This window comes from Fundulus heteroclitus, chromosome 18, assembly GCF_011125445.2.
Source record: "Fundulus heteroclitus isolate FHET01 chromosome 18, MU-UCD_Fhet_4.1, whole genome shotgun sequence".
Lineage (NCBI taxonomy): Eukaryota > Metazoa > Chordata > Actinopteri > Cyprinodontiformes > Fundulidae > Fundulus > Fundulus heteroclitus.
In genome coordinates this window covers 17,571,731-17,589,849 of record NC_046378.1, presented here as the reverse complement: position 1 = coordinate 17,589,849, position 18,119 = coordinate 17,571,731, and the positions used below count along the sequence as shown (strand labels likewise).

Sequence of the window (18,119 nt, the reverse complement as noted above, 5' to 3'; positions counted from 1 at the left end):
GTGGTTTTAAACTGGTTGGCATCCGCTTTACTATGTGTGCGCGCATTCATTTCTACTTATTTCAGTCATATTGCACATGTGCCAGGGCTTCCCCATACAGGCAAATTCAGTTTTTCCCGTGTGAACGACAACAGAGACTGGGCACATTTTTGAAGCCTTCCACTCTAGATCCCGTTTTTAAATAGTGCCACTGACAAGGAAAACCTGCACCAATGTGGTGTAGGCGCATAGCAGAAACACAACAAAACCTTTCTGTTATAAGTAAAACACATTGCTGTGTGCACAGGGCCTCAGTTTAGGCTGAATAAGATAGGTTGTACCCACTCTAAAGAGTCGACTCCCCCCGCTAACATGTGTAGGTGGTTGAGGGTGGTTATGGAAGTGGTGAGGTGGCGTTTGGCGTGATCCAACTGCTTGATGTCCCTCGTAATCTCCTTGACCTGTGCAGTAAGAGACAGAGACGTTGAATAAAAGTGGAAATAGGAGAGAAGGCACAATAAACTCATGTAAAGCCCCTTCAACACCTACTGGTAACCCTGAACATAAGTGTGAATATTACTTTAACTTGTAATGCAGTAGGATGAAAAATGCAGAAAAGTCCAACTTTTAATTTGTCACATTTATTATATGGGGGAAAAAAAATCCATTTTAAGAAATTTCTTTGTACAAACTTACAGGCGTTACAATGACCAATAGCTATCTGGGTATTGCCATGTATAACCCCCTTTTGCCAAAAAGAAATCACATAATACATCCAATATAACATTTCCCAAGGTAGGCATAATCATTAAAGAAAATTTACAGAACTGGGTCCTCTTGTTTTCCTCAGCTCACCCTACAGGTTTTCTACAGGATTTATTTTGATGGGCTGTTATTGCAATAGAAGAAGATTGGTTTTGTGTCAGGTCCCATTTCTGTGTTGAGCTGGCCATATGTTTTGGATCATTATCCCATTAAAGAATCAAGAACCGATAACCTTTATTGTCATTAGGTGTCACCATAATGAAATTTTGATGATACAGACGCCGACTCATAATGCACATAAATACACATAACACGAAAACACAACAAGACACGGTCACTCCCTGAGGGGCTTAAGCGTGCATATAGTCCAGCTAATGGACTTATTTTAAAATCAAAAACAAAGCAGTCCAAATTTTGCCCTTCCACCACATCCTCACATTAACCTCATCTTCATGTGTTAGGTGGGTTTCTTGAAGGAATACAATTTTAGATTGTAAAATTTTAATCCTATTCATAACTTGCTTGACCTTTTTTATTATTTTGTAGCCCTCTGCAGTTCCAGTATGTAATTCTAACCTTAAGATCAACAGACATATGGACCGATTGTTTTGAATTTTCTCAACAATTTAAGTATTTTTTAGATAGAACAGAAAAAAAAAAAAAGAAAAAAAACGAACAATAAGAGCAAAAAGAAAATTCATCTCCCTCAGCTATCATCAATCCACCTGAGTGTTAACCAGTCAGGTGACCCTCTTCCCCCTTCATATATTGGACTTCTTGAAAGCAAAGAGCCGGTCCACACAGTGTGAGGATCAGTAATAGCTATACTGATGTCGAAAGCAAAACAAACAGACAAAAAACAACAGAATGAGCGCAACTACTCCTCTACTGTGGTTTGCAAAATTCTTTTAAAGCAACCCAGCAAACGAAACACCTACATATTTGCTGAATTATGCAGTGCATATATCTAAAATATAGGCACATGTATCTAAAAAAGGCCTTTATCAACAGATCGGGGGAGAGCGCTCAGAACTCAATGTAACAACTTAACTAACGTTTACTCTGGCCCGCATTCCTGACTCTACACTGTGTCAAAATATCAGAGAAATGTTCCATCATCAGTTTTGGACAACATTTCCTACAGTGTTATTCCAAAAAAGTAAAAAACAAAGCAACTGGACTTTTTTTCCGTAGTTTGAAGACGTTTCACTTCCTATCCAGGAAGCTTTCTCAAGCTTCCATGGTCATGACCATGGAAAAGATCTTCACCAGCATACCTACAGTGTTATGTATTCTTCAATATCTTCGTCTGGAAGATTATCAGACTGGATCGTCTTAATCAAGCGTTCAAATTTGGATGAGATATCAGTCTTCATGGTGTTAAGAGCTACCGGTACTGTTGTTAAAGAGGTACTGGGCTCATCCCTGACGGTGGTACTATGTCTCTCTGACTGTTTATCTAGGTTAGCGTTGCCAGCTTCAGGGCTAGCGCCGCCACCAGCTTTCATGGCTTCGCTGTTAGCGGTGAACTTGGCTTTAGCTGTAGGAGTTGCAAAGTTAGTTTCTTTGGTTTGTTGTGTCTTGCTCTGGTTTAATTTTCTTTGTTTCATCAGATTTTTTCTTAAACCCCAGGGTTGTAGTTGGTCTGATTGATGCACAGAATTGGCCTATTTTAGCAAGGATTTAAACAGTTTAGTAGCAGAGCAGTCTTACATGCATCTACTCAGCTACGCACCATTCTCGAGCAAAACCCTCTTCATTCTGCCTGTAATTGAAGACTGGGATGGAGGTTCCCCTTCCAGCAGGGCAATGAACGAAGCATGCTGCTAAAGTAACATTCAAGTGGTTTAAGGGGAAACATTTAAATTTGTTGGAATGGCCTAGTCAAAGTCCAGACCTAAATCCAATTGAGAATCTGTGGTTATATTTGACAATTGTTATTCACATGTAAAAAACGCCCAACATGAAGGAGCTGGAACAGTCTTGCCTTGAGGAATGGATAAATATCCCAGTGGCAAGATGTGCTGAGCTCATAGAGACTGATCCAACGTGACTTGAAGCTGTAGTTGCCACTAAAAGGTGTTTCTACAAAGTACTGGCTTTAGGTGGGTAAAAACAGTTATGCACTGTAGTTTCCTGTTATTTGGTCCTAATTGTTGTTAGCTTAACAATAAAAAAATAACAATTCTTCAATGGTAGGCATGTTCTGTAAATGAAATGGTATAAACTCTCAAACTATTCTAAATCCAGGTTGTGAAGCAACAAAAAATGAAAAATGCCAAAAGGGGGTGAATACTTTTGCAGGCCACTGTATAAATAACTTGATCAACACTGTTCTTCCCTCTGGAAACAAAATACATCCTGTCATGTTTCTTGTGTCTGTGTGCGTATCCCTGTGTTTACCATTTGTTCCGACTTCTCTGCCTTGTCCTTAATGTCTTTGATTTTGCCAAAAAGTTGCTGGATGGCTATCTGGGCCTCCTCCAAAGCCTGCAGAAGACAAAGAGCAAAACGAACAACATGTTTTGATTACTGCACAAGAAGCATTAGAGGCACTTAATGTCACAAAGTGTTTGAAAATAGATATTATGCCACAACATAAGCGAGAGTTTTGGGTCTGAAGGCACATCAAACAGTACAGCATACAACAATAAAAGACTTTGAAAGCCTGAGGTCTATTGGTTGCGACCACTTTAAAAGATTACAGGGAAGACCAGCTTCTTTGAAGCAAAGTGTTTTTTGCCCTCTACTTTACCTAAACTTAGTTTATAACCGGTGCAGCGGTAAAGCGCAAATAAATTGCTGGATTTACAAAAAAAAAAAAATCAGCCCGCATACTGAAAACTTGCTGACATGAAAACTCTTGTGTTTCCTCCCACCCGTTTATCAAAGCAGCAAATATAACAAAACGATGCAGTGTTTATGAAAATGCAAAAAGAAAAGTGGCAGAATTGGGGAACAGCCAATTTCACAGCTCACATTTCATTACAACCTGACTGCAATGTGTTCATTTTAAGCATTTTCAGTAACTGAAGCTCTGCTGTTAAAAGGTGCTCAGGTACACCAACATGTAAAAAGTTACAGCTTAATGACTGCTTACAAAACAAGAGGAATAATTACTGACTTTCTGTTTTAAATGAAAGCAATTACATGATGTTATACATTTTGCTTGAGAACGGTAGAAGAATCCAGGTCTGCTATTCTGTCCCTTCATATTCCATAAAGGATAAATGGTCCTATATCTCACCAGTAAATTAATGTAATTGTATCTTAATATCTGAAAACTTTGTATTAAGCTAAATTTTTCTTTTTGCTTTCTGATCCAAGTTTGGCCAGTTGACTTTTCTAAAAATATAACTACATTTAAACCAAGGTAAAGTGACATCCAGCTGGCAGACATTATTTACAGGAGTCATATAACCACATTTCCTTACAGTGGGTTATGAGTGGAATATAAAATAGGCTCATTGTCTGTACAAAACATCCGGTAAGGGAAAAGCATCACTAAAACCATGGAAAATTTCTTTGTTAAGGTTATTATATTGTTACAGTTGTTACCATATCAGCCCAGTTCAGTTGGAGACCTTTTATTTTATAGTGTACAAGAAATGCCGGGTCTCTTTTGCTCTAGTTTCAGAATATTGGGCAGAAAGGGGAAAAAAAAAGATAAAATTGCATGCATTAAACTCAATACTTTAAGATAAAATGTTAATACTTGTAGATGTTTAGAAAAAAAACATGTGACATACTTAAAATTGTAAAATTTAAGGAGAATTTGTAAACCATTTGTAATGGGTGTGTCAGTCTAAACATCCGAGGAATTTGTTTCCCGTATATTTAGATTAGTTGATGTTTAAAATTATCTTGCTAATGTCATTAACCCAACTCCAAAATGAGGCCACCATCCAGCATACAATTTGCACACATAATTATCAAACTGACTAAATATCAAACATTAATAGGGCTTAAGTTGACACAAAGGGCAAAGGCTAAGCTGAGTATAAAGGCTGTCACTATAAAGGCTAAAGAGATCATTAGTGGGTTTTACAGCCCATATACCATTAGACAGCTACAGCTGTAAGATGTTCTCAAGTTTCCCCCATTATCTGATACAACCAGCTGCTCTTTGATGGTCTGAAACAGAAACGCTGCACTGACATGTAATACCAAGGTAATAAGCCTAATTTGGTCCCCTTGGTGTGGTGGCACCGCTGAGACAACGTCGCCTCTCTTCAGATCCTTTCCACACACATGCACAGGAGGAGTGGAAACAGCCGACACCAGCTGTCCGAGGAATTTACCACTTTCACAGCACCTCTGACAAACAAACGGACAGCAGGGAGGCTTACACATACGTAAATACAGTGTGTGCTGAAAAGAACTGATTAATTACCGTTCCTCTGTGTCCATGGAGACTCATGGTCAAAAATCAGATTTTTGCCACCCTTAAATCATGCAAATGTGGCTTAACTTCTCTAACCAAGCTGAAAATCTGTATTTTGGCCTGAATGACTATCTGAAAATCTGCCTCTCGGGGCAGCATAGCAAGTCTGGTTGTAATTAGGCAAAGCAAAATCTACCCCTACTTTATACTTTCTTTCCCATTACATTTCATACTTCACTTTAAGCAGATTAAGGGACTTATTGTACAAAAATTAATAAAAGGTTAAGTGATTGCTGTTTGATCTGAGCGCTGAGAGGATGGGAGGGGCACTGAATCTCTTAAGAGGTTTCCTGAGGGGATTCTTGAGCAAACGCATAACATGCAGAAAAGAAAAAACAACACTAAGTTCAAATGGTGCAAATGTTGCACATGCAAACTCAGCTGAGTGAATCTGGCCCACTTCCTAGTGCCCTTTTCCTGTATTTAGCCTTGAGGAAAGCTCAGAAGATCTCTGCCCAGCAGTCGCCTCCACGCCAGAGATGATATCTGCGTTCACACAAACCCTCTCTGACATGCAACAAGCCGCACATGTTCCAAGGCCCATACACAGGCAGTTTTGTAAAGTTTAGATAAGATGCGGCGGAGCCTCTTTTTTTTTTTTTAAAGCATTCAAACATGCTTGAGATAAACCCCGCTCGTCTTGCTGGCAGACCTCAGTGGAGTTGTCTGAGAAGGAGGGCACATTAAAAGGCACTTCTGCATTTTAGGCTAAACACAGCGGTAAATCAGATCAGCTAAACAGAGCTATTTTAGCAGCTGGAATGTTGCCTGAGCGACACCCTCCACCCTACACGTGTAAACATTGTAATGGACAAGAGAATAACTCTGAAAATAACCGAGTTAAAATGCGCTATGCAGACCGAGTCTGAACAACAAAACATTTCTGTGCTTTTTCTTTGCTGTTTTTCCCCTTCACCATCTGGTTTTCAAAATACATTTCGTGGCACTTTGGTTTTGTAATAGATGTCAGGTATGGAGATAAAGTAAGGCTATACAAGGAAGAACAAAGCACTGCACATCATTTTACAGAACAGATCCAAAATCTTTAGCATTGATTTTTGTATGTTGAAATAAAATAAAAAAAGGAAAGAGAAAACCGTATAATTTCCAGTGCCTGGTGATAAAACATTATCAACAACTCATTGAGAAACAGAAAACAGCAAAAACAAAGATAAAAGCAGCTTTTAACAAATTACATGTGACCTAGCAAGCAATATGTGGGATCACCTTTATTTTAACATTCTTAAAAGATGGAGAAAAGACTGCATAACAGTGACGTGAACCTGGTTTGCATTGTTTTCTGGTTGCACTCAAACATATTTGCTCTTTTAAACAGTACTTGTAGGTTATGTACATCAATATGTTGCTACTTGAAGAAGTGTCAGTATTGATCAATAGAGTCATGCGATTTATAAGGGAATTCAGTGTGTAGATTCACAATTTAAAATAATAAATCACATCAGTAATTTTTATTTGTTCTTTAAGTCTGTATTGACACACACTGTGACAGACAGATGCCGTGCCCATCGATAATATATTTTACCTGTTGAACAGAGTCTGACTGCCAGAGTGTTTTACGTGATTTTCGACTACAAAATAACCAGTGATTCTGTCATAGTGATTACACCTAATAAGTTATGTAAAAGCAATACAATGTCCAGGGAAAAGTTTAACTGGAACACATTTTAAAAGCCCCCCGACCCCAAATAAAACAGACTACCTCTTGCAGATGAACTATTGCAGATTTTAATATTTAAAGCCTCTGTGATGGAGCATTAAACACCCATGCACACAGAGCAGCAGAGCTTCATCTTTAAAAGAATGTTAAGTATCCACAGGCATTGTAGATAGGCTTTTTTGTGCCTCACAACATAAACGGCTTAAACCCCTTGCCTGGTGGATTTACTCCCTCTGCTTCCATAAATGACTGTAAGCAGACATCAGTGATTTAAGGTCTATTACATTTAACAATTAACATTAAAATGAAAGCTGTGGACAAGTCTAAACTGATACGAATGAAGTTTAAAGTAGAAAAATATATCTAACTTGAAATTATAAGCACGTTTTATCCCCCAATATGATCTTGCTGAATGAAAATGTTCTACATCCCCACTGGAGGCTTTCAATCAGGTAAATTTATACCTGCTAATTTGCTTTTAACACAGTACATCCAGTGGAAACAGAATGAGTTATAATGGAGCACAAAACTACCCTGCTACCTAGAAAAAGTCCCTGCAGTCAAAAGATGCCTTTAACTTCTTATTTGCTGTGATGTCGCCGTCTTTTTTTTCATGTGTAATGATTGCTTGGACATCTTGGGCTGAAACTTCAATATTCTATACACAAACTATGAGTTCCCCCAAACAGCTTAACAATTATCAATAATAATAATGTATTAATCATTACATCTTAGCCAATAATTGGGTGTCCAGGGTTGAGTGAATCTTCAACAGTGCAGATGGAGCATCTGCATATCACAGCATGAGATTAAGGAATATCATTGGCTCAGTGTAGACCATTTTGCCGTTGCTTTATATATGGCATCTTTAAGTTGAGATGATCTTGTTATTCAATATGTCAACAAAATCAACAAAATCTGCTGCACAAAGGCGGAGGGGATGAAATTATTTATGGCAAGATATCAGAGGTATAGAAAGGCAATGCCTGTGTATTACAAGTTAAAACAGTGTATTTTTATACACCATTGAAACTTAAGGTACATACAAAATCATTGACAATTGTATTATTTTAAGAAAATAATTGTTTTGACAAAAATGTCATATGGTTTCTGAAAAAAAGAACGATAAACGCTTAGAATATTGAAGTGCTCTCAAAAATATGCTACTATGCTGCTTTAATTAAAATCAGTTTGGATATTCAGCCCATTGTTTTCCATTTTAGATGCACAAGTCTGGCTTCAACCAAATTTATTAGTCAGCAGCATAAATGCCTGCACAAGAACACCTAATATACGCGCCTTAATATAAATATTTTTCTGATCACTATTTAATTACATTTATCATAGTTAAATTAGATGGGTGTGGGGGGGCACATTATGCCTTTGTAATGAGCACAAATAAATGTACTCTAATTAACAGAAACAAATGTAAACATTATTTTGCACCGCAGGGACACTGTAAATGTGAACTCCAATAGCAACTGTAAGTCTGATCACTGTGACATTTCCACAGTTTTTCAGTCTGTGAGCTTATTACTGTCTGCCTCCCTAAAGGAAAAATAACCCGAACGGGAAAACACTTTCCAGATTTCCTCAACTTTCTGTCTCAACTCAACTTGCTTCTTCCATTCTTCTCAATAAATGTTACCATCTTAGGTTTCAACCTTAATATTTTACTCAGCAAAGTAATGGAGTTCAGTCAGCAGCAGAATTGACTAAAATTGCTGATGCCATTGGTTTTATGCTACTGCTCTCTCCCTTCTTAAAATGAGCCTGTTTCCATCTGCTGAAAGATTTTTTTTTTCTTCCTGGAAATGTTGAAATGGCTCTGTGGGGTTGGAAAAACAAACTAAAATTATTGTGTGTGACTGGTTAATGTTATTGGTCTGGATAGAGACTCAGAGGGTTTCCGCTGCTAAACGGTAGCTGACTGGGAAAGACGGGCCGCCGGTCTGGGCTCCCCAAAGACAATGTGCACCTAATAACATCAACTGGTCTGAACATGCAATGTTCGTAGCTGCCGTTAGCTTCCTTCTAAGCTGTGATTAAATCAGCTCTTTTAACACCATGCCCCAACAATCAGGGAAAGATAAACACAAACATGTGAAGAATGTGAGAATCTACACATGAGAACCTATTTCCAAGACGTGTTTTCCGTAAAGAGGCTGACCGAGCTGCGGGAATTATGGATCTGACTCATGTTGTCCTTTTCCATGGAAGCAATATGGAGAGAAGAAAGTCACACAGGACTGGCTTTTTTTTCCCCCCCTTTTCTTTTGGTTACATCACAAGGCACCATTTTAAGGCAGGGGTCTCAAGTGTTAGTCCCTGAGGGTCGGTGTCCTGCAACTTTTAGATGCATCTCTGCTTCAACACACCTGACTCCAATATGAGCTCAATAGCAGAGCTCTGCAGAGCTTGACTGCATGCTGGTGAGGTAGTTTAGCCATTTGATACGGTTGTGTAGGGCAAGGGACACAACTAAAAGTACCAGGGCACCCACCCTCAAGAATTTAAGTTTGAGAACTAAGCTTTAAAAAGGGGCATTAAGCGATTTCTTACCACTAGGTGAGGCTTGGGATCTGTCTGTAGACCAAAACAAGATGTGCATCAAGCCATGCCTCTCTCTGCCCCCGATTCAGCTGCAACCCGGCACCCATTTCCCCATCTCTTCTCACCCAATAGATAAATGCACAGCAAAACAGCATCACCTTTTGGACGAACAAGCAACTCATAATTTTATAATGCCGTTAACAAGAGAACATTTTAATCCGCTGGGCATGCGGCTTCACCATCTTGTGCTACGCTACGCTGCTCTGGCGGTGGCATTTTACGAGCAGGGAGGGGCAAGCATGGCCGGCCTGGCTTTGTAAACAAGAGACTGATGAACAACACAGAGAGATGGTGTGTGACATCATACCATAGTCCATCCAAAGACATATCTTTAGTTCTTCACAAAAAAGTTTTTAGTTTTATCTAAAATAATGCAATTTCGCTTATAGCTCCTTTAAAGAAACAATACTAGTTTTAACACCACAATTAATGCATTCCTGACTTTATGGATGAGACAAACACATGTTCAGACCTATTTTCAGAGTCTAGTATATCAACCTGGCACAACTGACTTTACCAGGTGCTTTACCACCTTTACCAGCACAAAATAAAGTTCTTTAAGGACCAAAGTTAAACAGAGGCTTTGGATTTTCTTTTAGAAAATATTGTGTGAGAGACATGGTTAAGTCATTTGAGAAAGATCTAAAAGAAGACTAAAAGACGATCCACACTAAAATGTATTTAGTTTATGCCACTTTAGGACCCGTAGGTCAGCTTACCTGTTTACCATCCTGCCCCACATTGGTCTGACCTCTCACTACTGTTCTGATGTCATCATCAAGACGCCTGTTAAACATAAAGCAAAAAACTAGGTCAATGACGTACAACAACCAACCAGTCATCACAAACTAGAGACGCGCAGAGAAAATGAATAGCGACCTAGTGAAGAAATTACACTTAACCGATGTAAAGAAAAGAAAGCTTAAAATACCACTTCTGTAATTATTTTGTCATTGTTTTGAATTAACAGTCAAATCCTGTTTAATTGCAGAGCTGTGCAACGCTGACATTGTGACGTCACCTGTGGTCCTAATATAAATAATTAATCTTTAATCACAGCAATGTTCCTTGAGGCTCCTGTAGTTACAATACATTAATTCATGATGTAGCAACTTAAAACATAGCGAACAAAGCTTTTTCCTCACAAATATGAGGTTGGATTCCACTGTTATATATTCTGAAATGATCTCATAGAAACAAAGTAATATCTACAATATTTTACAAGAAATGGACAAAAAGTTAGCAGGATGTGATCTGTCTTGTAACGCGCAAATGGTCTTTGCCCCATACCTGAAGGATTTTACTCCCTTCAATGATTTTGCATTGACACACAGAGAGAAGAACTGTAACTTTGAGATGTTTTTGAAAAAAATAAAAATAATCATTGCTTCGTGGTACTAGAAGCATTTTTTTGTCAAGAATGTAAAATTTTTGTACAGAATATAGAAGAAAAGTAGATTGATATTTATAGCTCTGAAAGAGCAGTCAAACTTAGCTAAAAATAAAAAAATACAGTACTGACAGGTCGAATATTTACAAAAGCGGTGACTGGAAATCCAACACAAATCTCTGCCTGGTGCATCTCCAGTAAAAACATGTTTCACACAAAACTTACCGTATCTTCAGTCGAATTTTATTCACAACATCATCGATATTCGCCAGAGACTGAAGGGGATAAACAAGGAATTGATGTTAAAAAAAAGCACCCATGGTAAGCTCATCTTTTTTAAGCTTTTGAATAATATTTTCAGAATGTATAATTTTTTTCATAACTTAATATTGAACATAATGCCTTCTTTGTTTAATCTACTAAACAAGCATTTAAAAAGGAGCAAATTACGTTCATTACATTTTAAAGATTGTTGTAGCAGTCTGTAGATGGCATGTTAGTAAAAGGTTAACATAAGCGCAACAAATGTATGTTAAAGCTATGGTATATAAACATGAAACAAAGGATTACAGTGACCCCTGATGGAGATGAAATATACATACATATATTCATTCTAAATGTCATAGAAAGGTCACATGACAATCCTTCAAATCCAGAAAACAATTACGCTATTTATTTTCTCAAACAAAAAATATGACTAATTACTAGACAAGTAAAAAGTCATGTTTAAACACCATTTTAAAAATTTGTACACCTTTTCATTTATTGTTTTTTAACTGTGAGTGTGTGTTTTCTTCTAAAGACAGATTCAGTCCCATTGGGCATAGAAGATTTGTGCTGTACGAATCACTATAGCAAATGTTGCATTCATGTTAGCAATAAATCAGATAGCATTCTTCTTTTATATCTATTTTCATTATTTTGTTCCTAAAAACTTCAAAAGACAGTGTGATTAAGATGCATTTATTTTTTTTTAAATGTCCTGCTACATTAGAAAATGTCTCTTCTAAAGTTTCAACAAGGTATTTATCCAAGGATAGTTTCCTGAATCATTGTCAATAACATCAATAACAAAACCATTATGAAAATAAAAAAAAAAACAGATTGGTTTGTGTATTCTGAAACAAATTAACAGACACCACAGATGTATAGCTTTATAAATACACTTTCATTATACATAGACAAATGTACAGAAGCAGTACAGACGGAGCATTAATGCAGTGATTCTGATAAATATTAAAAAGAGAGGCCATATTTCTACTATTTTAGCTTTCCTTCATTGGCTTCCTTGAAATCCAGAATAGGATTTAAAATTCTCCTTCTCACATATAAAGCCCTGAATAATTCCATCATTCATCAGAGATATAATTGCTCCATATGTTCCTAACAGAGCACTTCACTCTCAGACTGCAGGTCTACTGGTGGTTCCTAGAGTCTCTAAAAGTAGAATGGGAGGCAGATCTTTTAGTTATCAGGCTCCTCTCCTGTGGAACCAACTCCCATTTTTAGTCTGTGAGGCAGACACCCTGTCTACTTTTAAGACCATGCTTAAAACTGTCCTTTTTGACAAAGCATACAGTTAGAGTGGTTAGGTTATCCTTAGCTATCTCTGTTGTTATGCTGCAATAGGCTTAGGCTGCTGGAGGACATATAGACCCATTTCCCTCACTGTTACAATCTCCAAATACGCTCCAATTTACCATTCTTTGCTGTTGTCTTTTTTTTATCTGTTTTCTCTCTTCATAGATGATACATCTGTTTAATCTGGTTGAGCTATTGCTGCCAATAACCTAATGTTCTGCTTCTATAAAAGAAACACTTGGACCGCTCTTTCAGTGTTTAGCCTGTTTCTTTCGGATATATAGCTATAGACTGAGCTTTTACCACGACTTTCATCCTCTAGACATGAAAACTGGCTCAGATATTGGGGGATCCAACAGTGATGCCTAATTTGTCTAAACACCAAAACACCGTGGTGCAGGTGGGGACGGTCACGGCTGCCAGAATAATCCTCAGACTATGGAAATCTTCAACTGTTCCGAATGTTAAAAGCTGGTTGGGATTAATGTTGGAAATAGTGTCATATGAACAAATGCTGGCTAAGCTAAATGATGACATAGAAAACTTCAAGAAATCTTGGAACTATTTTCTTTCCTGCAATACTGGGACAAGTAAACTTCTTTGATGAACATCTGTTTTGAAAGTATTGTTTACTGTAAGCTACTGTTTACTGTGGATGTTTCTGCTAACATCGAGGATATTTGTAAATGTCAATTTTCTGTGAAACTTATTGATTTGATATGCGCTGGCCTGGTTGCTTTGGTTGTTTTTTGGTGTTTTTGTTCTGTTTTGTGAGGGGGTTGGGAGGGGTTATATACTTATGTTCTGAAAAATAATAAAAAACTTGAATAATAAAAAAAAGAAAACTGGCTCAGAATTTATATGCTTAATTTGGTTTCTTTCGTAGATAAAGCCACAAATGTAGCTAGTGCTGCCATTACCCTTTTCACCATATCTCAAATAGAAGATACTCCTGCACCATCGCTTCTGTGTTCTTTCTGTGTGCGTCTGCTCTGTCTCCTCAAACCTACAGTGGGTCGTTGCAGATGACCGTTCATATCGAGCCTGGTTCTGCTGGATGTTTCTTCTTGGGGAGTTTCCCTCTCCACTACGCGCATGCTCGCCATGAGGAATTACTGTAAAGTCGACGACACAGTGCAAGCGACTGTCCACAGTCGCTACATACTCATCGAGGAGGAGTGAATGCTGCAAGTCCATGATTCTAAGAAGTCTGCTGGGGTTCCTTGAACAGAAACCTACCTAATTTGAATTATGAGCTAAACTTCACTACATTGTTTTACAACTAGGATTAAGTTGAAATGCATACAACTGACATTGAACCTGCCTTTATGACTGGATTGTGTCTTTTTTTTGTCTCCTGTAAATTGCCTTGAGATAACATTTGTTGTGAATCATCTAGTTTCAAATATCTAGTTGATGGAAAAGTAGCATCTCACTAGTGCAGCTGCGGCTGAACCAAGTAAAGCACTGAAAGCATAAATGCTAACATGTTTTGAACATCGGACCCAAGATGCCAAAGGTATCTTGGGTCCTTTACTGGATCTGCGGACAACAGCTGATTAGATAGATAGATAGATAGATAGATAGATAGATAGATAGATAGATATTACTCCCTTTCTCAAGGGTTATTATTATGCGGACCTAAGGACAAAGTGACTGTACCTGCTCGGTGGGGAAGAGTGTGTTGATGTACTCCACAGCATTGAAGTCTGCTCTGTCCAGAGGGTCCTGGCTGGGGAAAACCTTGAATAGAAAAACGATATTCAGTTAACTAATATATACAGGTTTGAGTTTGTCTACTTTCGGCTAAAGCCACAGCTGAAAAGTCAACGCAACTTTTTGTTGTAACGGTGCACGCATAATTTCATTCACAGCCTCGATTTCTAAGGGGTTAAACGCCGTTATTATTGCGATATAATTCATGTTTTAGTCAGCAATGCACCAACCAGGATACGTTAGCCAGCTAACAGCAGCATCGCGTCAAGAGCGAGAATAATGGTGTTTTTTTGTTAAATCAACTGAACCAGTCAGCTACCTGTTCAATGGCGAGCTGCACCTCTGGAGTTAGATGCAAAATTGCCTCTAAATCTTCAGTAAATTCAAATTCCTCTTCCTCCATCATTGTCAAAACAAAACTAAGCTATCCGGCTTAGCACTTCCTGGGTTGCGTGATGACGGACCTTCTTGCTGCGGTGACGTCACAGAAGTGTGGCCTTTCATGACTGTCGAAAAACAAGAATGCTCCCGAAAACAAACGCTTCAATAAAACATAAGGTCTTAAATCTATCCTTAGTCAAAACTGTGGAAGCCGGTGTGCGTCCATATAAAACTGTTAGACACAGAGATACTCTATAAAATACACAATAATCGATTTCTATTGCTTATAAAGTATGATTTACTAAAGCATGTGTAATCATTTCTCTATTTATTAAACAATGTCATGCTTGCATGCTAAATGACTTAATGATGTATTTTATCTGCCAGACTTACTCATTAAAATCACCTGGACTATCATTCAGTGGATATAATTAAACAGAAGCAGAGTTGCTCCCCAGATTAGCCAATCAGATGTTAGGATAATATTGATCAGAGCTCTGAATTATTTACTGCAGCACAGAAATCATGAAATTATCAAACAAATAGAGAAATAAAATTGTAATTCAAAATATAAAATAACTTTAAGATTTCAATGATATTCCACAACTGTTTTATCTATGTATTCATTAAATTGTAATGATTATAAACACACACATTTCTTTGTTAAATACACTTATCCAATTTGTTGTATATTTTTGACATCTTTTCATCTCTTGTCATGTCCAGTTTCATGAAAAGCGAAACAGTATTCGTCTTGCTATAATTATGCAAATAAATTTAATTTTTCCAGACGCCAGAGTGGACGTCTTCAATTTCAGGTCCCTGACCTGCCACTGGCAGAGGAGCCCAACCACTTCTTTGCCCGTTTTGAGGCTGAATCACCTGCAGAACCCATACTGTAGCCGTCATCCCTAAACAGCTAAACCATCACTGTAGAGGTACAGTAAGTAATGAGAACCATTACAGTAAGTAATGAGTAATGAGTAATGAGAGGGCAGTGAACCCATGGAAAGCTGCAGGACCTGACGGTATGACAGGGAGGGTGCTGAGGGACTGTGCGGATCAGCTAGCTAGGGTTTTTACCAGCATCTTTAATCAGTCCCTCACTCAGTGCTCCATCCCTCCCTGCTTTAAGTATTCCAACATAATTCCACTGCCAAAAAGGAACCAAAGTTCCTGAGCACGTACATCAGTGAAGACCTAACCTGGAATGCAACCTCCACCTCAATTCTGCAGAAGGCACAGCAGAGACTGTACTTCCGGAGGATTCTCATAAAGAACAACCTGAGAACTGAGCTCTTGGTGTCCTTCTATCACTGCTCTGTGGAGTCGGTGTTGAGCCATGGCTTCTCGCTGTGGATCTCCAGCTGTACTGCGGCAGGGGAAGCCTCTCCAGAGGGTCATAAACACTGCCCAAAGACTGATGCCCTCTTCCATCTCTAGAGGAGATCTACAGGACCCGCTGCCTCCGGAGAGCCCACAGCATCATCAGGGACCCCTCACACCCCGGCCACCGCCACTTCAAACTCTTACCCTCAGGGAGGCATTTCAGGGCAATAAAGTAAAAAACAAACAGACTGAAAAATAGTTTTGTAATAGTTGTCCTGAACATCGCAAATTCATCAAAACCCCGATCACCATTTTCTTAACATCCAATTTTTAATTCTGCTAATTATTTATTTTTCATATTTATTTAAATATGTTTATGTATTTACTTATTTTCCCTGCTTTCGAGAGTTGCGTTTGTTTTATTTTATTTTGTTGTGCATTGTTGTACAATGACAATAAAGGATTCTGATGAATCCCTAGAGAGGGCAGAATGAAGACTTATTCATACAGGAGCACAGAAGCTGGCGGTGGACACAAGCACTGGAACAAGGTACTAGTGATGGCAGGGCCAGGGCAGAAACCACAGCATGGGCAGGCTGAGAACACAGGCACTGAGGCGCAAACATGCTGGCAGTAAAATGAGATGTTCTGGCGCTATGGCTATGAGAGGCAGGTAAATACAGGTGGAGTCCCAGTTGGACTGGCTTGGAGATAGCGAGCAGCAACAGGTGTAACTGATTTGGTGATTGAGTAGTGGCTGAGAGGGGTATGGAATGGGAAGGATCAATCAGCCCCAAAAACACAAACAGCTAAAATGACCAAAAAAACAAAGCAAAAAAAAAAAAAAAAAACCTCAATTGTATGCAAAGTCAGAACATCCCTGTTTGTATTGTTCACACTATATTCATGGTCTGCAAGATTTTATCATGACCACAATACAGACAGGACCTTAAAAGCTGCATAGTGAAAACAAGCATCTAATTAAAATGGTACAAAAACAAACTTAAAGCTGGCAATAATCTAGGAAGTCCAACGGCACAACAAGGAATAGTAAATCCAATGGAAGAAACCAGCAATCAGTAATGAAAACCAGGGGTTTAAATACAGATGTATGGTGTGGATAAAGAGGGCAGAAACAGGTGAAAGTAATCAGGAACAAAGGAGGAACCGCTGAGACTGCTGAAATAGATGAGCTGAGGGAGAGGAGTGCAATGAACCGAAGGGAAACACATGGAAGGAATTTAACAGGAAATAAAACTAAATTTACATGGAATTAAATGAGAACAAAGTCCACAATCCTCAAAGTATGGGAGCAACTAGAACATATAAACAGTAAAAAACAGAAACCCAAAAACAGAAACACCTAAGGATAACGAGCATATGATAATAACCAGGCCCCTGTGGTGCTGGTGGTCCTCAATTGCATTTTATTTTCTTAAACCACTGCAAATGCAAATTCTCAGTTATCCGGGTCATTGCAACAGCAAACAGGCTTAAATCGGAGGCAACCGGACTTTTGATAAAAAGTCAAAAGTCTGGTTGCCTACAATTTAAGCATGTTTGTTAATTTTGAAACTGGTACTTTTCTACTTTTACTTGAGTAAAAAGTATGAGTTGGTACTTCAACTTCAACAGAAATATTTTTAAAACCTAGTATCTATACTTCTACCTGAGTAATAACTGTGAATACATTTGACACCTCTGGTGATTCCTTGCTGATGCAAGAAACCCTGTAGGGGCAAAAGCTCACTCAACCAAAGAAGCAATTTTATATAATGGATTAATGGTGGTTGCCTTTTTATATGTGTGTCCTTCAGCCTCAAAAAGCCATTTGCAACTCCCATCTAAGTTGGTATCCCTGTTCAGCGCCAGTTACCTTTAACAGAAGAGTGTTTGTTGCTCAGCAATATGGCAGAAAATTCTAAACCACAAACAGGTGCTGTCTGTTTTGAGAGAAGAGGCTTAAAGCTGCAAAAAATATACCTATTTTCAAAAAAAAAAAAAGTGTCCCACCCAGAGGGATGTATGACAATACAGTGTTATCCAGTTAGTGGCATGCATTGAGTATTAAATGTAAATTTCCAGCGTCATTACGACAGGTCTCAAATCACTTTATGGGTGACTTGATGGGTGATTAAGTTATAACTTTGCATATGCTGCTACAGCTGGAAATTAAAAAAGCTGATGGTGCTCATGCAGCTCTGATAATATTCACAACAATCTATAAAAAACCCTTTGATCTG

General features: G+C 38.3%; 1 protein-coding gene across 2 annotated transcripts in view; it reads right to left on the bottom strand.

The window, feature by feature from the left end:
- Window positions 1-14,636, bottom strand: part of vps53 (VPS53 subunit of GARP complex) — a 31,238-nt gene extending 16,602 nt beyond the window's left edge. The window contains exons 1-6 of one of the 2 annotated variants that reach the window (XM_012877360.3): window positions 14,486-14,636; window positions 14,113-14,193; window positions 11,095-11,144; window positions 10,199-10,265; window positions 3,148-3,234; window positions 325-440 (exon numbers count right to left, since the gene is read on the bottom strand). In XM_012877360.3, coding sequence (XP_012732814.2) covers window positions 325-440; window positions 3,148-3,234; window positions 10,199-10,265; window positions 11,095-11,144; window positions 14,113-14,193; window positions 14,486-14,572 — 488 coding nt within the window. In that variant the 5' untranslated portion in view covers window positions 14,573-14,636. The remainder of the gene's footprint in view (window positions 1-324; window positions 441-3,147; window positions 3,235-10,198; window positions 10,266-11,094; window positions 11,145-14,112; window positions 14,194-14,485) is intronic. The other variant, XM_036149961.1, reaches the window with a different exon arrangement.
- Window positions 14,637-18,119: the final 3,483 nt, after the last annotated feature.